We start from the raw sequence: 22,028 nt of genomic DNA on the forward strand, positions 1-22,028 counted from the left end.
TAAACATATAATTTTTTTAATTAATCCCATCTTGTTTTCCTGCTTCTTTGCGGAGGACATTTAATCGAGAGACAACAATGTTTGCAACATTTATTCAAACAAGAAAACCCTTCAATGTTTGTGTTTCTTTTGATGCACATCTGCTTCTTAAATCCACACACAACAAAAGGAGGAACACAAACGGGCCATTGTTCTCCGTGAGCAGCACACGCGGCCCCGCAGGCCTTAAAAGTGACATCGAGCGGAGGCACGTCCGAGGAAATTGGAGTCCCGCTTCGGGACGAGGGAGCTCGGGTGGCGGCGAGCGTGGAAAAAAAAAACTGTTGCAAAGACAAGAGAGTGGAAGTGAAATGGAAGCATGTGCTGTAAACACACCAGAGTGAAATGTCAGACGTGAGAGTTCAAAATGTGTGTGGAATAAATAGATTTGCAAAAATACTTAAGGATTTTGTTGGTAGAAAAATGTCAAGATTCAAAAGCAGCTATCTACTGTATGTCAGCTTTCAAATACAATATATTGTATGGTGTTATATCAGTCAGTGCATTTGTTACTATTCAGACAAAAGCATTAATCAAGCCAACACACGAGTCCTTCCATAAACATCTGATTGTGATTGTTCCAGTAACACAGCGTCACACTTTGCATATTTGATGGGTTCACTTTGAGGTTTCATGGGAAAAACAACACATTTTCCGCATCAAAGCCAACAATATTAGGTTAAAGTGGTGAATTCTTGATTTATACACTTCAAAAAGGCAGATTTCAAAGTACCAAGTTGTAATGTATTTTGTTGATTAAACGATAAGTGAACGTCTGCTTTTTTTGCATTTTTTTGTTGACGTAACATAATGACTAAAATTACAATATTTTTCATTTCAAGGGTTGCAGCTGACTTTACCCCCGTTGTTTCGAACTGTTGGCTTTGAGGATTTGTCCGTAAATGCGCTTTGATGGAAAGTATTTTTTAATTATTACTAATTAATTGTATCTATTTAGTTTATTACTTATAACCGTATTTATATAGCTTTTAAAAAATGTATTCCTATTTTTCTGTAACTATTTGTGTTATATTTATCATTTATTGTCATATTTTATATTTACATTTAGCACCATTAATTATATATACTGTATGTATATGCATTTATTCATTTTAAATCAGGTTCCAGGCAATGTCAATGTAGCTAATCAAACCAAAATATTGAGTTGACGAAGTTTTTTTTTTTCTACAGCTAACTTAAATTGTTTAATTTCAATTTAGAAAACAACAAAATGTAACTGTTGGATTTGACAATCAAATTTAGCTTTATCCAGTTCATGGGGGGGCGGGGAAGGGGGACTATAGATTGTAAACGCGAGTGTAATACTCTCGTATTTCTCCCTGATATCGCACTCGCAGTGAGGCACGTCGTCGTTGGCCCCGTCCTCGTTCGCCACATTCAGTCGTCCCAGCCAAAGTTGTGGGCAGTCATCTGGTAGAACTTCATGTTGAAGGGCCGGTAGAAGTCTCTGAGGCGGAGCACCACCTCAGGGCGGATGACGGGATGGGTGCGCCCTTTGGTTTTGCCCAGGCAGTGTGGCTTGCTGCTGCCCTCTGCCTTCTTTAGGCACGGGAACCCCTTGGTCTGATTGAAGTAAAAGTGTTTGTCTGTGATAATGCGCTTGAGACCCAGGAAGTCCTGCACACGTCCCAGCTCGCCAGCCGGGTCACTGATGAGTCGCTCGCCGCTCACAAACAGGATCTGCTCCATAGGGAAGTACTGCAGCCAGTTGTCCAGGTGCTTGGCGTAGATGCCGATCTGGATGGCGCTCCACGACGTGTCGATGAGGCCGGTAGTCCTGTTCTTGAAGGTGAGGCTCTCAAAGGACGGAATGTCGGGCTTCTTGGACAGCGTCTGCGTGTAGTCCGAGATGGCCCGGGTGACCGGGTCCCGCACCACCACGATCAGCTTGGTGTCCCTTGACATGGCCGAAATCCGGGCAGGCACCTCTTTGGTCACGAAGTAGCTGGGGGTCTTCTCCATGGTGATCTGGCCCTCCAGGGTCTTGGGCATCAGATCCCTGCCAGGATGAGAGACAGAAAGGAATGAGTCACATGACTAGTCCAAAGTCCGGTCCAAATAGGTAGGTAGTGCAGCATCAGTACTGAGATTGACGCAGGAAAGGACAAGCGGTATAAAATGGATGGATGGCTCCCTTTCACACAGACACGGGAAATGTGACAGGGACCGCTGCGGCTTCAATCAGTCAAGAATAACACAGGACCAGTTTTATTTATTTGATCTTGATCAGGTGTCTGCTGAGAGGAGGTGATGTGAGCAAATATTGATTCTTGCAGTGTCTGCATGTCCCGGGATGTCGGGACATTCTTGTGGTGAACATCTCCAGGATTCCACCACCATGTGGCTGTAAGGGGTTTACGAAAGCAAGCTGGGTGCTCCCAGGGGGACTTTTGAAACAGTATACTTTCGCTATCATACAATGTGAAGCCCACTTGTGAAATATTGATAGTCTAAAGGGCCTCTCAGCATAATTGATCATCTGTTTAAACCAAAGATGAACAACATCAGCCTTGCATGTGTTTTTCTCACTTCTCGTGCTTCATCATCAGGTTTATTTGAAATTCGGTGGCGGGCCGGGGGAGTCCACTAGAATCCAGGAGCTATGCAATTCCACTTGTCCGACCGTTTATTCCAAACCTCCCTGAAATGAAAGACCACTGATGAAAGCCACTTCATGAATCCAGACTCAAATATTTACACCGACAAAGCTGCGCTAAGATATTTTCTTGGCAAAACATCCCAACGCCTCTTTCTGCACTTCCCATCGGGCGACCCGAAGCAAAGCAGGTAAAAAGCAAGCCATGAATGATTAACATGGCCTCTCTCTGCCATTTAGAACCTCTGCAGAATGCAGTTTTAAAATTCACTTGAAGTACAGAATGCAGATGTCAATTATTCATCACCCACGGCAGGCGAGGACTGAAGCTGACAAAGTGGCCTGGTCAAACATCCCGCTAAGCACCCATCCAAACTCAACTCTGAAGCTTCTTCCTTCTAGCTACCTCTCTTCAAGTACTTTCTAGTAAGGTTCTTTTAAGTCCCAAATAACCAAACTCTTCAAACTCTTTCAGTGGGATACCAGTTGCAGTTTCACAATATGCTTGGCTCGTCCATTGATTGCCGAATGTTTATTGCTTCTTTGTCGTCAGGTACAGGAAAGAACACTGTAAATTAGGACGGAGAAAGGAATTTTTGCAATTTGTGTTGCTTTCTTATGAATAATTTCTGAACGACCATGTGTGGAAAAACAAGCAAGACCAGAATATACTGCTCTGAACTGTGGTAAAACTGTATTGAAGGGTCAGAATTTATGGCTCTGAACTATGAGCTCTATCAGGTCTTGCAGATCCGTGGACCTCACTCACCACACAACACGTGCAACCTGAGTCACTAATGTCCAAAAAACTCACAGTAAATGCCTGCTGGAAATTCTCTCGTAAAGCTTGATGTCGGCGGGCGCTTATAAATCGCCTTCCCACCGCGAGCGAATTAATTTCAGCTCGAGGAAAAGCACCCTTACGGCAACTTCACACGAGAACATTATTGGGTGTATGAAAAAGAGATGAGGCTGTGCTAAAGGAGGCATCCATATTTGATGGTGAGCGTCACGCTTGTTCTGTGGTCAATGTAGCAAAGGCCCTAGGGTTGTTAAGGGCCGCTCAGTGGGGCAGGGCAGTTTCAGGGTCAGTGAGGTGGATGGCGGCATGTGGCGTGTGACATGAAGCCAAACAAGTGTGCAAGTCATCATGCGTATTTGGGGCAATGTAATTTTTATAGTTATCGCAAGAAGCATTTCAGGTGCATCCAGGAAGTGCAGTCATGGGAAATGGATACATTCTCCACCGCCTTCCTGGCACAGAGGCGGAACTGTAAAGGCGGTATTTATTCACCTATGATTTTCAAAAAGAACTAATCAAGTTTTTAACACCAGGATCTGGGTCAGGGCTGTGGTCATTGAGTATCAGTTTTAAACTTTTTAAACCCTACTTGCTCTAGCCAAGGCTTCCCGCTATCCTCTTAATCTAGCCGGTTTTGATCCGCCTGTTCCCCTGGCTCACTGTCCTGTGTGTAAAGCAGTGTTTCCCAACCTTTATTAAGTCAAGGCACATATTTTACATGAAATATTTCACCCCACCAAACAAAAATGTCACACCAAGTGTATATACTGACACAAACATGATATCGTCTCAGTTTAATCACAAATTTACTCATAGAAGCAAAGCAAAGCTATTATCCTGCTATATAAATGGGAACAGGTGGATCAACAGGTTAATTGTACCGTCTGCCATCTCGTGGAATATAATTTAATTGTTCTGTCTGTCACTATACAATACGTTGCTGGCATAGATAAATGAACAAAGTAGTGTAGCACATAAATACATGTTTTTGAACAAAGTAAGTGCAATGGATAACTTTATGCAGCACATCTAATCTCTCGTGGCACAAAGGTTCGGAATGATTGGTGTAAGGTACAGATGGAAGATGGGAGTGTAAGACTTAATCCTGAATTTGCCGACTTCTGATATAGTATCAGAGGTGCTGGGGTGCTAAACCTCACATTTTGGTTGCGACTTCTCGCTGCCCCCTTTGAAGCCGGCAAATGTGCAGGGTTGTCTTCAGCACCCATCTTGCACCAGTGTCTTAAACACAGGAAAGCAAGCCACTGAGCTGGCCAGTGTGAATGTGGCTATGGAGTTTTATTGTTGGGCATCGGCAAACGAAGAATAATCTAACTGTGGAGAGGCTCCGGATAAGGTCTCAATATATTTTCAATTTTTAACAACTTGAATCAAAACGGCGTGAATGGAAGAGTCGTTTCAATTCCAAAGCCCATTTCATACTGCCTTCTAGCTAATTGGAGCATCAGAGGCTTGAAAATAGAAATTTTGTCTAAGAAAGACAGCACATATCAATGCCGATGTGACTTCTTGTATTTAGATGGATGCGTGATGATGTCAGTCTGGGTCAGCTATAATTGCTTTCAACATGAAGGGCAGTGGGCAATAAATCTCAAAAGTTAGTCTTCATAATCGGTAGGGTCAAGGGCTGACTTCAACTCTCCCCACCATTCTTCATCAGTGCCTAACCCAAAGGACAGCGAGTCAGGAAACAGCCCGCTTAGATGGCCAGTTCGAAAGAGGCGTAATACTTGTCCTCCATGCAATGTGTTTGAAGACTGTTTTTCTGCACCCGGCTTCCCCTGCACTTGTAAGCTTGGCCAATTCATGTACAGTCCAGAGCCAGCACCACTGAAATCAGCATTTTCAACTCCGTTTTTTACCTCACCGAGAGACTTTATCTGCAACGTCAGTGATGTAACAAAGTGTTTTACTGCTCCTCCACGTTTGACTTTGATGTCTTCATCCGACCGCTTTAAATCAAACTTACATCTTGCTGGCTTGGGTTTTCTTTGGGAGGGACGCAAGAAAAACAGCGAGAACAAGATGACTTTTAGAGGAATTTGGATGCGGGCGCAGGAACGTCTTGTGAACCTGTCAGTACTTTGACGTCACAGATGGAAAAGAGCGAATGGGATGCCAGGACTCGATGGTTCAAAGGCATGCCCTCGCTTTTTCACGGGACAAATCCAATGTACACACTCATGCGCAGTGCATCGCTCAATGCTGCCTTTGTAGGATAAAAGAAGTAGTCTGATGCGTTGCTTGTTTCCCTTTGCTTGTAAATGAACGTGACTCATGTCTGCCTGTCATATGAAAGCCACAAAATCAACGCCTACATGCACCACCAGGTCTTGCGGACAATACGGCAGCCGCCTCCTGGTGTTCTCCTTCCAGGAAACGAAAGGCTTTGGATGGGAGCCAGCGTCTTGTCAATGGACAAGTGGCGGTAAGGAGGCAGAAGTGCTTCTTCTTCACATGGCAGGCCTTTTGATTCATTTTCCCTGCTCCTGCTGCCAGGCAGGCATAAATACACTCACACCCGCAGCTAGCTCCCCTGCCACTGCCAGCAGATAATCATCTTGTAATTGGCTCAATATTTCTGCTGTTTGCTGGCCAAGCAGAGGCCAGCTCGCCGAGGCTTGGACCCCACCACATATTTTCCAGGTCAGTGGATGCGAGTTTAGGAGGTCGCGGCTGTGATTTAGAGTAATGGCTGCCGTGTGGTGAAGGGGAAGCCCGACGGTGCAGGCTTTAAACATTCAAGATTTTACCTGCCTTGCATAACAGTGTGGCAAGAAATGGAGAATGATCGTCATTCGCCGAATATGTTAGCTCGTTTTAATTAAGATTCTGGTTCATTTCAACATGTGAACATAGCAAGTGAACTGTGGTTGGACCAAATCAACTGGTGTAAGCCCCTCTGCAAGAGGTGGTCTCAGTATGCTTACAAACTCCAGTGCAGTTTACGTGATGTAAAAACCTCAATCCACTACCCTATCCTAAACATCTGCTTCAAACTGACAGACTTCCTGTGTGTTTCCAGACATGGGTTCTGGAGACTTTTTTCTAGACCTAGTTCTTTTTTGTTGTGAAGTGAAACTGCCTTCGAGGGTTGAATTATCTTAAAATTCTGGAGACTTGGAAAAAAAAAAAGACACCCTAGATACGGTTGCTTCAAACCAAAACAGCAGAATTTTTGTTTTCGGACACAGTTTCTTGAGACTCGTTTGTGGGTCTATTCATGGTAGACTAGACATGCCAACCAAATTTTAATTTGCTAGTTGAAACTGCCTTCGAGGGCTAAATATTAATAAAAAAAATCTGGGGTGGGTACTGTAGAGACAATTTGGGACCCCTGATGTACTATCTTTGTCTTTATCAGGAACTTTTTTTGAGAGTGAATTTTGAGAGTGCATGAATGTCCCCGCAGTCATTCCTTATCTTCATTATCTTACAGTGTATTGTAATATTACTTCCATACAATGTTTTTGCTACCTTTCCAAGCCTTTGAAGTTCTTTATTTATACCAGTATCGGCAAACATCTGGACAGCATTCATCATAATCATCAAATATGAACACAGAACCACCTCAATAGGAAATATACATTGCCAGCCCCCAGGCAACTACAGGGTAGCAAAGACACTGAGGTAGATGCCTGTTTTTCTCACCCTAATAGCTTCAACATATGTTATCTGTCACCATAACACATTAAAATGGATTTATGACACATTCGCTGTCCATTTATTTCAATCAAACCGTGCATGTTTCAGTATGTCGGCAAGAAGTTGGTTCTCTGACACTTTATCCGTAAACACCAGATTTTCCAACTAATCCAAATAAATCTTCAAAGAACAGACAGCATTTTCAAAATGTTTAAGACTTGAAAGGATATTCGTCATACTTCTCTGAAATATTTTGTACATCAATTCAAATGGGTCCCACACAATACATTTATCATGAACATTTCCATCAATCTCACTATCAACTTCCTGTTATTCTAAAACTGACTTTTTCTTTGACTCATTTTTCCGCCCGAGTGATGTCGCTATCTCTGTTTGCTTCTTTATCAAGAAAAAAAAGCTTGCCATTTCCCCGGCGGATGACTCTAAGACGGCGTCGACGCATGTTTTTTCCTCGACTGCATGACGGCTCTCTTATCTTGTAATTGTCTAGTCTCTCCAAATTGCTTCCTACCCCCGGACGGTTCCCATGCGCCACCCCGCTTGTTTTCTGACGTTCTGGAGAGTTTTGCTTTTGTGTGCCAATTTGGCGGTTTTCAACTTTAAAGAAACCATCCATCCCTGCATCTATTTTCTTGAAAACCTTTTATATTATCCTGCTCATCCACTGAGTGGGTTTTATTTTGACTTTTTTTTTTTTTTTTTTTTATGGGTGCAAACGGGTGTGGGTACATGGCTTGAATGAATGGGAAGGTCTGCCTGTTACTCTACTTTTTAAATTGCCTTAACACGATTGTGTTTTGTGGTATGCTTATCTATGTTGGAACAGTTCTGGTCAAGCGTTTGCCGAATGTGTCCAGTGGCATCTTTATGCAAATTTCCATTTTTATAATGGAGTTTTCCTCGGTCATAGAAAAAAAACTCCAGAGCAAAAGCTGATTTTGTTCTTCTGGCTTCCCGCCACAGCAATCCATCTCATCTGGGGGCTCCACTTGGAAAACATCCATCTCACCCTCAAATATTAGAGGCCCCAATGACGCGGGAAGGAAAAAAAAATAAATCAGATGTGCTATTTGTGAGATATGGATTATAAATGGACTATGAGAAAGAATATTGTATCACACACTCTCACGGTAGAAATAACATCTTGTAAAAATAAATACAGTACTCACCTTGCCCTCTAGTTTATCCTCACTTTTCTTCCCGTGGCGAACAAGCTGCCGCCCTCCACCAGAGTAAAAATTTTATAGAGTTAGCTTTTGAGTTAGCCGGTGCGTCCTTATAAATTTATTTATACAACACGATCAGGTCTTTTTTTCCACCACACTGTGCTGTGCCAGTCAGTCCCCAGTTTATTGCGTAAGGGTGAGGGGCAAAAAAATAAGCTTTATCTTTACGGCAACATGCTTGGTGAATTATTCAGCTGGAAGGCGTATCAGTGAGGTGCGGTGTGAGGAGGACGGCTGAGGGTGAGGAAGGATAAAGACGCAAAGATATGTCATAACTCAACTTGGAAGCGTATTATTTTATAGCCTGACCTGACTCGGTCGGAGACGGGACGAGCTAGCATGTGAGAAGCTAACATGACGATAAAGTCACATGCCATGCCACTGCCTATTTTTGCTGCTTCTGTTCACATATGCAAATTAAAGTATTCTGTTTCAGGTACTCTCATCAACTGTACATGTTCTTGACTATTTTTCCTGCTCTTCCTTAACATCTGAAAATATTGTATGCATAACATAGTACAAGTTTGTGTTCCCGAATGCTAAAGCACAATATGTATTTATAGATATAGGGTATAGATATAGATATATTGCTGCGTTAAATACCATTTTTGCTGCTGTTCACATTCACATCTGCATCTTAGTGCAATATTGTGATCATAAAATTGTATTTTCAATCTTGTTGCTGACTTGCACTAGCTATCTATAAAACTCCAAACCAACAGTGGACAACATAGTAACAGAACTAAAGAATAATCCGAAAATTTGCAGGTCCCAAAAGTGTTTTCGGTCATCTACTCACTAGTTTAGTTTCCGAAGTTGTCTTTAAAGCGAACTATTAGCATGGCTAATAGCTAGTTTGTTACTTGAGGAATTTGCATTATAGCCTGGAGCTCTGTGTTCTTTTAAGCACTCCATGCACTCTACGGCCCGCTACCAAGGCATATTCCAAGCCCTTGCATTACTTTTTCATACTTCCCTGACCCACTTTGCAGCGATGACACTCGAGCGGGATTAGCTTCACTGACACTTCCTCTCTTTGCCAAGTCAGCTTTTAGCGGGCTTAAGCGGCTCGTGGAAAGATAAGATACCTTAACGTTTAATAGTAAAGCTTATTTTTAACGTATTGTACTCCCGGGAATGTTGGCTTACATGGTCAATGTGGTGTCATTAGGACCACCACTACCACCTACCCCCTGCCACCCAATATTTTTCTCACTAGTGCTGAGTTAATCTGAGGGTGTTAAAACGCTCCGCATAAGCCTGATTTGAATACATCAAGCAAAAATGATGGAGTGCACAATAGAGCTTTGGAGTTGGGGTGGTACACTCGCTCTGTGATAATTAGCCAGCGGCTTTTGTCTTTGGGATGGTTACTATGGCGACATGCTCCAAAATGAGCCTGTTGGCGACTGAAACTCAAACGTTAACGCTCGAGTGTGATAACAGATGCATAAGCCGTAAAAAGTGTTTCACTGGCAAAAAGACAATCCCGTCCCGTTATTCCTTTTTTCTTATTGCTTTTGCCGGAAATCCTTTTCTGCACTTCTTATGTCTTTCATTTCTATTGCTCAGTCTATCCGATATTAAGTGACCGAGTTGGTAAAGACTTGACTCGGGGAACCAGAAGGACGAACTACATACTAAAAAAGACATATTACTACTGACCAAGATCCAAGAAAGCTGGACTGGTTTAAAATGTCTCTCTTCCTGGACTACATACCCACTCCTACATATGTGCTTGTATCAGAAGCTAGAGACTAATTAAAGTATGGTCTTGGAGTTGCACCCGGAAGAGTCTTGAGTCCTGTCTTACTCACCGTATTTCTGTTCATCCCCTGGAAGCTTAAGGATATGAATCAAGAGCTGCTAACTTGTGCATTTGAGATGTTAACTTTCTGTTGTTAACCAAAACAGCATCACCTAGCTAGGCATGTAAAACGTCTCACCAATTAATTAAAGGGGAGTTTTAACTTACCTGGAGACGTTTTACGGTTACAGTCGAATTCAGTGTTTGAATTTATGTTTCACATTGCCTTTCCCATGTACCACATTACAGTCAGTTATTTTTTTTCTGTAGTTTTTTGCAGTTGTGTGTGTCAGAACCCGTGGGCCACCGAGGGAAAGAAGCAATGAAACCTCATCTGCGTATGAAAGTGGAGAGCCGTAGCACTGCGAAAGCCAAATATCTGACAGTAAAACTTTTAAAACGGAGGCGTGCGCTTTGCTAGCGAAGGAGCAGCAAGTTTACGAGATAGCTAAAACTCGCCGGTGCAAAGTACCCAGCTCCGATTTCTGTCCAAAGCAACGAAAGTCGAGGCGGGCGTGAGAGTCCGGCATGACACGGGAGAGCGTCAAAGCGATTATGCCAGCTCTTCTTTTCCGTGTGTTCCGCCATTCCTCGTCCCCTTTCTCCCAGGCTCGGAAACACAAAGCGCCTGGCAGCGTTCATCGCTTCCCGCGTCCTCGTGCCAAGCCACAGCGAGAGCGCCACAGACAGGATTAGCAACTACGGATGCTCCCCACTTAGCACAACTCAACATAAACCTGGAAACCTTTTATATTTTCCCATTAAATTACAACTTTATTTTGTGAGATGGACTTTTTTCAAATATACATTTATTATAACTTTGCAACTTTTTCCTGAAAACATTATGACTTTGTAGCCCTATATTCTCATCATTAAGGACATTTTCAGGTGGTAATTTCAACTGCGTTGATTCACACGCACAAAACTGCTGTGGTTGAAGACTTAACTGCTGAGCCCCTGTGAACTCTGTTGCTAACCAAAACAGCAGCACTTACAACAATAAACCAAGTGTGCAATCTCTGGAGACGTTTTACTGTAACAGTCGGGAAGTGTTTAAGGTCACATTACACAAGAGCAGCAAGGCGGGACGTCGTGGTGAGAAAAAGGTGAAAAATGTTCAAGGCCAAACTGGAGCCAGCGGTCGCCGGCGGCTCAACCGGGACCCCCCAATTAACCCCCCTGCCCACATTGTGAGAAATCAGGGGGGGGCTCCTCTTCTTCCTCCCCAGACTGTAGCGAGGTAACTCCATCCCCGAGGCTGAATATGAAGTGTAACAGAGGACGGTGGTGTCTGAGCTGCCGCTGACAACGTGCTAATGTTTCAGCCTGTCGGGCCTCGCTGCGTGGAAACGGATGGCGTTAGGAATAAAATAGCATGACGGGGGCCTGAGGACAAAGGATGCAGTGTAGTGCAGGTCACCCTCCTTGTGAGGCGTCCTAACCCTCTCATGTTGCTGTAAGATAAATACTAGAAACAACTCTAAGGATCACAGTTGCGTTACAGTTACTTTACACAGGAGCCCATTGAAAAATATACTGTATTGTCTTTTAAACGTTATCAATAAAATTCCTAACCTACACCCTATTCCTAAACTAAACCCCAATCCTAACCATAATCACAAACTACTCTAACCAAATACCCAAGCGAAATAAGTTGCATTGGACCTCAGTTCTGCGATGTGATTGGTCTGTCTGCATATACGGGGTGGGGCTTAGTGAAAGTGAATGAAGCACAACTAACCAATGAAGACAATTCATCCATACTGTATGTCTGAAAGCCTAACATCTTTGTTTTCTTTCTTTCGCATTCTATGCGTTGCCATGGAGAGAATCAATGAGGCATTCACAGGCCGGATAATTGACAGCATCAACCAGAAGGATATTTTTCAATATTACTCTTTGACGCCATCGTCCTAAAAGCACATTAACATTGAGAAAGAACTCCGCCGGGAGATCACGTTGGCGTGATAAAACTCTGCCAGGCTCGAGTGACTGATGCGGGCGTGGAGAAACGCTTCTGCTGTCCACAGCGCAATTAGGACAATGAATGTGGAAAGCGCATCAACAGTCATTCTTCACAAGATACACGATTAGAAAATAAGCAGCAAAGCAAAACGAGATGTACATTAATGCCGCTCAGTTTCCAGACAGTTGAGCTTAATGCGAAGCGCTGTCAGACACATTAGCATAAGGACTAATGTGCTCACAAACACGCGTAAAGGTTAAAAACCCAACAGAATTTTATATGCAAATTTAATAGTAGTTAGAGGGCTCCCCAAAGTGTTTAAATATAGCGATTGAATTGCTAAATAGGCAACACTGACTCTGCTTTTGTAAGCGAGCTCCTCAGCCTCCAAAACAAATAACTACAAAAATTGCAGTGACAAATGAAGTCAGATTAATCGATACAATTGATTAATCGCCCAGCCCTAGGGCAAGGTGATTAATTTTGCATGTTTTCGCGTATTTTAGTACTTTTGTAAACAGCATGACAATTAAATCAAAAACAAATTTGTACAAAAACTTTGTGTGTAGCGTTATGTCAGAAGTTATGTCAAAATCTAAGGAGTAATTCTTTAACTTTTAGTCATAATGGATTAATTTACTTTTTATCATTTTCTTTCTTTGTGGCCAGCATACAGTAACCAAAAACCAAACAAAAAAATTGCATGATATCCCACGGCTCGATAGAATCCAAACACAAATAAATTAAGTTGGGTCTGGATTCGGATTTGAAATGACAGTGGTGAGTGGTTTTACTTTAGTTTTATACTGAGACATTTTTTTAACATGGTCATCAGGCTAAAAAGTTGATTAGAAACTATAGCTGGCGCCTTTTTCCAAGGCACATTTTGTGCGTGCTAGGCGAAGCTGGCATAAAAGCGTCTGCGGGTGCGGAGTGAAGGGGTGGGGGCTATCCCGGCTGCTGCTGCTGCTGGATTCAGGCCGACAGCGATTAGAAGCCAGAAAAAGTGCAAAATAACATTTAGCGCCGCCGGGCTGCTGAGTGGAAAATAGTGTGACGGTAACAAATGGTGTGTCAGAAGAAGGGTCCGCGTGGGCCGTTCACGCAATGTTTCACCCGGTGCACAGTCGTCAAGCGTGGCGGCGGCAGTGGTGGAGTGGAAGGGGGAGGATTTAGCTTGACAACTCTAGCCTAATTACACCGGCTTGTCTGAGAAGGTCCATTAATCAGCGCTGCAGGTGAATCCTAAAAGAGCTCAATCGATGTGGATGCATCTCAACAGACTTAATGAGACTCTTACTAAAGGTGAAGATGTTCTCAAGCAAACATGGCTAGGCTACATTCCCTTTGTAAAATATTGGACATGAGCTGTTTTCTTTGACAACATCCAACTTCTCCGGAGTGTTTATACAATGACATGATGGCAGGGCTCGCGGGAGGTTGGGCATCAATTACAGAGATAAGCAAATGATAATAAATGGCTTTTATCAAATAACTGTCCAGCGATCCGTGGAAAACAGGGACAACCGGGAAAGCGATTCTCCCATGATTTGATGCCCCATAAATCGTGGTGACAAGCTGACTGGATGTTGATGTATAATTCCGGAAAACAACGCTTGATTAAAGCGGAGAAGTTGTTGCATGCATAAAATTCTACCAAGGAGGTGGGGCCTTTATCACACGATTGGTCAAGATCCGACCTTGTAGAACTGACTGATTAAGAAATTCACATTTTATCAACTTTGAAATTTTGCCGCCATGAGCCGCCTGCATGCAATGACGAAAACGTAGACGATCGTTCTCGAAATTGTTTTGTACTCCCTCCCCCCCTGTCCCTAAAAAGATAAAAAGACAGCTTCAAACCAAAATGGCAGAGGGTCCATAAATCCTTTGTCTTTTCAAGTATGACTTCTTAAGACTTTTTATCAGATCTACTCATGATGCACATGCCTCCCAAATTTCATCAAATAAAGCATATGTCACATTTTAAAATAATTCCCATGTCCGTGTGGGCGTAGCATAAGGGAAAATAAATGTAAGGCACTTAACACGTGCAAATATGGTGTGTCACGCGGGAAGAGAGCGCCTCCGTTAATGGACGTTGTCGCAGCTTCCGAGTGAATAATGCAGCCTTGCTAATTGACCAGGTTAATAATTGATGTGGGTTGGGGACCCGTACTTGGTGGATAAAGAACACGCGGGCGTCTTGTTAGAGAACATCCCACTCTCACCCATTCTGCTGCTCCTCCTCCTTATTGATGACTGAGTTATGACAGCAAATAAAATGTTGCAAATTGCTGGGAAGACGCCCACTCCATGCCTGAAGGTTGAAATGACTTATCAAGGGTTCAAAATGGTGGTCCAAACTCAGTCCAAACAATAGTTTATACTCTGTTAATAAGTGTCATAACACTTTGTCATTTATTCTTTGCAAGAGAAGTTGTACGGTGCAGATGACGTACACAGTACAACGTCCGCGAATTCTCAGGGCAGTGTATTTGTGTTCCAAGTAGTCATAAACGATTGTGTTTGTGATTAATATAACAGTGAACAGGCTAATGTAATAAAATAAAAACTGCTTTTAAAAAAACGATAACTGAGTAGATTTTAAGTTTGTAAAATTAAGAAAAATGATAATTATAGCAAAAATGTCCTTTGAATTTGTCGTTATCAAATAATTTCATACAGGGGGTTTCGGGGTTTCTTTTAAATTTATTTATTTCAGTTTTACTTTACAGCCATACAGAATAGTAAATATTGAATTACCTCATACTTGCACTCCATAAACAAACTCCTTATACCAAATATTTTAAAAAACTAATACTAAAACTATTAAAAGCTATACTAAATCCAAGCATTTTTGAAAAAATAAAAATTAATCCAAACTATGGTTTGTGATCCAAGTAACTGCAAACAATTGCATGTTTGAGATCCAAGTAACCCTAACCAATGTTACAAAACATCATGATCACCAATTGTTTACAACTGCCTGGATCACAAACATACAATTGTTTACAGTTATTTGAAACTGACGTACAAGCCTAACCTTGGGCAATGAGCCACATGCTTCTTCACCCTGTCCCAAGACAAAGTCACAGCTGGATCGTTTATCTATAAGCCAGTGACAAGATTTAATGTTGCTCAGAAGCCGAAAGGATGTCAGCAGATGGGAGGGAAAAGACGGGAGGGGCGAAGGAGTAGCACACGCGGGAGGGTCGGAAAAATGGATTTGACCGTAAAGGTGATTTAACCCCCGTTCTTGAGGTGTCCGCTTTCCACATAAAAGCAGCCCATAAAAAGAAAGGGAAAAAAGGCTTCCGGGCGTGTGGGGTCAACACCTTTACATCAGGAAACAATAGGATCAATAAGTCAGTGGGTGTTCAAAGAATTCCTGACCAGCCGAAAGCTTGACGATGTTGGACAAAAGACAATTATAACAATGATAACAAAGACTTTTTTGTTGTTATTATTCTTGGGACAAATAAATCTTTTTCAGAGTTTTTCCATACCCCAAAACCATGTTTTTCAGGTGAGTGTATATCAACCTTAAAAATAGAAATTCCCAAGGCCATTTTTCTTTGCACGTGAAATTTGTTAAGTGTCTATCATGAGTAGACCCACAAAAAAGTCTCAAGAAGCCATGCTCAAAAAGACACGGAAAAGTCGGCCATCTTACTTCACAGTGAACATTTTAGGGTTATTTTTTTCCAAGTGCCAACAAAAAAATAGAAATTATTTTCAAGAATTCAGACCCCAAAAGGCACTTTCCCTTCAGAACATAACATTTGGTAGGTGTGTCTATTGTGAGCAGACCCACAAAAAAGTCTCAAAAAGTCATGTCTTACAAAACAGAGGAAGTTCTGCTATTTTGGTTTGTAGCGGCCATTTTAGGGACATTTTTTTTACAGGTCTCACTTTTAAAAATTGTCTCTGTAGAGTTCTGCAGAATTAATTTAAAATTAAGTCCCCGGATACATTTCCCGACAAACATGAAATTTGATTGGCAATTCTATCATACGTAGACATTGAACATTTTATTTATAAGTGGACATTTTATGGTCGTTTTTGTTCAGGTGTCTTTCAAAGATGTGCTTGCTCTACAACAGTGTTCAATGCTGTACCTTGAGGGCCGGTTTCCTGGATGTTTTCCATCCCTTCCCTGCTGCAACACACCAGATTATCAGATAATCATCAAGGTCTGCAGAAGCTGGATAACAATCTTGATCATTTAAATCAGGTGTGTTGCAGCAGGGAGAGATGGCAGTGTGTCACATCTGCTAGCAACAGGTTGGATCGGGTGGGGAGACGGAAGGTGAAGCAGAGCCCCAGCGGAGGTCGGGGGGGGGGGGTGTAGGTGCGGAGGGTGGACTTGTAGCCGGCACACACAGCGGATGTAACGTGATCTCGCTTGAGTCGCCTTTGGATTGTGAAAGTGATTATCGAGGGGTCGCGATTGTAAAAGTGGGACGCTCACCTCCTGGGGAAGGCATGCAACACGCCGCCGACTGCCATTCAAACCCCCGACCCGCCCTATTCCTCAGGCGGCCCCCTTCTCGCTCGCCAACTCCTTGACCTCCGCCATCCCCTATGACATCCTTACATTCCCTTAGCAGCTGAACCTGTGGGGCCCCATGCAGGGCTCTCCAAAGTAGTGCCTGCCAGCAGCTGCCCTGCGGCATGTGGGGAATCTGCCCTGGTGGGGTGAGGACAGGTAGCAGGTGCAGGATTGCTCCACCTGGATCACAAGCACCTGACACACTCATCGCTAAAATAAGAGCTGTTGTTAGGCTCCTCAGAAGCTAGCCCCAAGCTATCTGGTAGCTTTTGCACATTGTTTTGTGTAAGGGGCTAGCTAAAGTAGGGATGAAATGGTTTATTGACAAACCATTTCCTAATATTCATGCATGTTTCATCTCATATTTTGGAATTTTTATCCTGATAATTGTTTAATGAAATCCAATATTTGTGCAATTATCTCCATTGTGTATTCGTAGTCTTTTATTTTTTTTATTTCTTCCAGCATTTTCAGTCAATTTTTCTTTAAAGTTTCCATCTAATAGTTTGGATATTTTTTCCAGAGAATGCTTTTTTTCGTCACCTTTTTTAAAAGGCTTTGCTATATTTATTTGATTACTTTATTTGTCTAGTATTTTTATTAACATCTCGTCTAATCTTTGTGTATTTGTCTTTTCCAATTTTTTCCAATATTTTAAAATACTTTTACTTAATATTTGTGTGTTTCATTCGACTTAGGTTTTTTTGGGATCAAATATTTTGGTAGTCTGACTGTTTTTTTATATTTTGTTTTAACATTATTTGTATGTTATTTTGTTAAGATTCTTGGATTTTTTTTCATTGCAAAAGTTAGTTTTGAAAATAGCTTCTCTAATATCTGTGAATTTGACTTAAATATTTCCATATTTTCTCGAAACCTTTTGTACTTTATCCTTCGTATTTTTTCCCAATTATTTGTCTACATTCTGTCCAATGTTTCTTTATTTAGATATGTTTTTTGTAATATTTATTTATTTGGCTCTTGTTCAAGTGTACCTAATATTTTGGCCTGAGCCACTCCCATTAGCGAATCCCTGTCATATTTCTTTTGACGAAATTGTGATGATACTGATAAGCGTGATCATTTTGGTCATTATTATAATAATATTCTAAGTATCATATATGTAATTGTAATTGTCATTCTTCACTTGGCTAGTGGTAATCGGCGAACACTTTCGAGCGAGCTAGCCTGAAGCTAAGCGGCTACTCGATTGATTGCTTCCGAGGGGGGTCCGCTGAACGTGCCACCCTGGGAGCTCCCGCAGATGGCTGTGAAGGGTTCCTCCTCGCATTACATTGTTTAAAGGATTCCGTTGTTTGTTCACTTTCGGCGTTTGTGTGTACACAAGTCGGCAACCTGTGCACCCCCCCAACCCGCCAAGAATCGCCGCCCTCCCGTCATATCTCCAGTCCGCTTAGCAGCTGTCGTGCCTTTTATGAGGTATTAGCCCATATATTAACCCAGCTTTTATTTTGGGATTCGTATTTCCAATGGAGTGCTCGGGGGTCACTTTATATTGAGTGTGCAGAAAAACACGAGGATACACAGCCTCGATCGATCTTATTGTGGACAATGGAGAAAATGCCACCTTTACGAGATATTGGTGCTATGCAGTTATGACATTTGTCATAAGTAATTTCAGTTAAAAAGAGTCTATAGCTCAGCATTGTGTTACTGGTGACAAAGCAAAGACTTCATATAGTCTGATATATTTGTCGTTTTTCTTTACAGTTGTTTTAAATGATAAGATCACTTTTTAACAAGTGAAAGAGTAGTGTACATTTTCTATTTTTATTTCTAAAAATTACAATGAGTCAGTGTGATATTTTGAAACTTTACATTACATTTTTTTTTTTTTACTTTACCTCACTACTTTTCACTTTACTTTTTACTTACTAATACTGTGATGCCTTGGAACGTTCCACTCATTTAACTTTATTATTAGTAGTAGTAGTCGTAGTAGTAGTAGCACAGTTAATAGCTTTGTTACTATTATATTCATTATATTATTACAATGGATAAGCGGATCGGATAATGAATACAAATATTTCTAATTTTATTTTGTTTTGTTTTTGTTCTTGACTATTTTTTACCTTTTTAAATGTAAAGTATTAGTGTGATTTCTTGTAACATTCTAATCATTCAACTTATTTTACTCTTTGCAATTGAAAATAGTGTATTATCTTGTAAACTTTCACTTTATGTAAAAAAGGTAGTTGACAAATATGCAATAACTATTATTTTCAATAAATGCATAACATCTTGTAAATTCAACATCTTTTATTTTTGTTTGAAATAACAGTGAGATCTTGAAATATAAAATGTGTGTGTTTTTGCATTCCATATTTGAATGTAAAAAGTATGATAACTTTTATTCCCCATTTTTATTGTTAAAAATGAAACCTTTCTTGTTTTAAATTGTGTAACATTTACATAAAAAAAAAAAAAATCATCCTGTCACTTTTGAACATGAACTAAAATATTTTACTCTGCAATCTGCAGCCAGGTCACCATTGCAAATTAGAATCTGTTCTTCTAACTAAATACATAAGTGACATTTTCTTCACTGGATTAAAAGAAACAGCATCTAATATTGCATATGTAGTAATCAATATTACAGTTTTTCTCAAACAGTAGGAAAAAGCCATTTTTTGGGTGAAATAGCCTTTGAAGCGACAGAAAGAAGGAAGCTCGCTCTCCATGCATCTTCCATTTTCCAACTTTAAACGTTTGCTTTGAAAGAAAAAAGTTTTTTTTTTCCCCTGGCAGGCAGGCAGAAAGATTGTTCAAGGAAGTTTTTCTCGGAGCATCCACAGCGAGTGCGCTCTAAGGCACGAACGCTGGCACTCTCGCCATGCACGTTTTGCTATCTGCAGCCGCCTGTGTGGCGATAGGACGGCTCGGCGCCAATAGCCCTGGCAGAGTCGCGGACGGAGAACAGACGGCAGGAACCTCCTCAGGCGCAAACCTCTGTTTGACTGCCCAACCTGTATGTGTGTGCGTGTGCGTGTATCTCTCTGTCAGACTATTAAAATGAGCAAACTCTGGCACCTTTCGGATTGGTTCAGATAATATGAATGTAACGTTTTAACCCATAGAAAGATGTTGTTGTTGCAGTGTCATGAATGACTGCAGGGAGGGAGCAACTGCGTGATGATATGACACATACATTGCGTGCATACACATTTTTTATGAGTGGGGGGATTATTTGTAGGTTTTCTCTTCATTTTTATGGCGGAAGGTGGCCGTTACCATGAATAACCGGCGAGAGTAGCGATTGCATCATTAATCATGAAATGTGCAATGTGCATGAAAGAGTGCGATATGGACTTTTTTTTTGTGTGATTAATTGGATTATTTCAAGTTGTTCTGTTCATTTCTATTGTGCATAGTGGCGGTTATGAATCACTGCAGAGGAGAGTTTGCATTAATTTACAGTGTATGACTGAGCGTGCCGTGGACTCTTTTGACTGTGGATTATTTCTTGTCATGTTCATATGTACGTTTCTTTTTATTGCTCATGGTGGTTATCATTAGTGACAGGTGAGAGGAGGGATAGCATTCATTCACAACACAAATTGCATTCATGCGTACCACTGACTTTTTTCACAGTGGTACGCATGTATGCAATTTGTGTTGTGAATGAATGCTATGTGGATTATTTCTAGTAGTTATGTCTATTTATTTTGAGCAAGGTGGCATTTATCATGAATAACTGGTTCCAATTGTTGCAAAAGTTGCAAGGTATTTAAAAAAAAAAAAAAAGGGCAGGTTACGGTTGTCTTCATCGCTTTTTTGATACGCAACTGAGACATGAACTATTTGGTGACTGTACATTCATGCTGGCATGTACATTGCATGCTCTTTTTGTTCATTGATGTTGGGCAAGGTGGGAGTTATCATGAATAACTTCTTCCCCTAGTGTTAAGGTAACAGATGTAAGAGTACATGGTATGAAAAAATAAGTGCAGATCTTCAGCGGCCCTAATCTTTCATTTGCTACGTTCGTAGTGGTTGCCGCAGTCTTGGCCTTTTCTACTTCCCATCTTGTCTGTCATGCCGCTCGTTTGCGGGAAAGATGGCTGACAGCTTCTGCCGCACACGCCAGCCGGCTTGATTAAAGCGAGAAAACGTGCGAGAAAATGAGTTTGCCACCCCGGACCGCTTCATTGATAGATGGAGGGCGACAGCTCAGCCCGGCGTCTCGCGAGGACGGTGATGAAGGGTCCGCGCGGCGTGCAGCGCCATGATTGATGCGCCGGCGTCCGAGTGCAGGAAAGCCGCCCGGTAATTCGATTAATCTCAACCCGCATACTGGTAATTGTTACAGTAAGTGCATGTTAGACTGGAGCGAGATTGCTTTCCAAGTAAGTCTTGGAGCTAATGGTAGCAACATCCTCGCTACACCGGCTTTTTTTTTTTTCTTCGACGCCATTATTATCCTATTCTCCTTAGATGAGGATTTGCATGTTAATGAGAGCAGCACATTTCCTCTGTCGGCGGACCACAACCAGAGGAGATGATAGATGAACTGTGGCAGGCAGATTAGGGAGGAGGTTTTTTTTTTTCCCACACGTGCGACCAATCATGATCACGTGTGGAAATGGCTTGCAAACAATTTTAGTAAAAAAGCTAATTAACCATTCTTACACATTTGGATATGTATGTGTACATATAAATATATGGACTATGTATACATATACATGTGTTTATGTATGTATGTATACATATATAGTGTATGTATATACTGTATGTATATAAGTACATACATGTAACAGCTTATTGAACCTGGCATGTACTGTATGTTAGTTATCAATTCTTTTTCAAAGAGCCGATTGAGATAATGGAATCTCTGTGATTTTTACATGTTCGGAGCACTTTACTTTATAGGTCGAGAACAATAGATGACTGCTCACCCAGTGACATAATACCGAGACTAGTAGTGAGGAGGCATGCAGTGGAAAAAGTCCACTTTTATGACAAATGACAGCGTTTTGCATCATTGCTTTTGGGCCTGTGAGCGTCTGTTTGGGGGCGCCGGGTGGAAATTCCCACAAGCGGGACAAGTGCGAGGCTGGGGTGTGAGGAGGGGGGGAACGCCGGAGAAGGAGGCCTGTTGGAGCTGCCACGTCCCATTAAGAGCTTAGGAGGCGTTAAAATATGGTCGGCGGGTTCCCATCGGGGAGGGATTGGCGCCGGCGACCCGTCCTGGCCCCGGCGATAAACAAAGATCCTGCGATGGATGCGCGCCTCCCGCATGCAGACAAGAGACGACATAACTTTTAGACGGGAGGATTAAAATTAAGACTAGTCAGATGTCAGACTTGTT

At 41.8% G+C, this 22,028-nt stretch overlaps 1 protein-coding gene and 1 long non-coding RNA gene across 2 annotated transcripts in view; one reads left to right on the forward strand and one right to left on the reverse strand.

The window, feature by feature from the left end:
* The window catches only part of LOC147129212 (uncharacterized), a 52,151-nt gene that overhangs the window by 29,007 nt on the left and 1,116 nt on the right, over positions 1-22,028 (forward strand). The gene's annotated exons all lie outside the window — the stretch shown is intronic.
* LOC147129213 (heparan sulfate glucosamine 3-O-sulfotransferase 3A1-like) overlaps positions 1-22,028 on the reverse strand; it is a 25,436-nt gene continuing 3,408 nt past the window's right edge. The window contains exon 2 of the mRNA XM_086017550.1: positions 1-2,059. Within this exon, the coding sequence (XP_085873676.1) occupies positions 1,438-2,059 (622 nt within the window). The 3' untranslated portion in view covers positions 1-1,437. The remainder of the gene's footprint in view (positions 2,060-22,028) is intronic.

This window comes from Filicampus tigris, chromosome 19 (genome assembly GCF_054856515.1).
Source record: "Filicampus tigris isolate MCC_2025a chromosome 19, RoL_Ftig_1.0, whole genome shotgun sequence".
Taxonomy (NCBI): Eukaryota; Metazoa; Chordata; class Actinopteri; order Syngnathiformes; family Syngnathidae; genus Filicampus; species Filicampus tigris.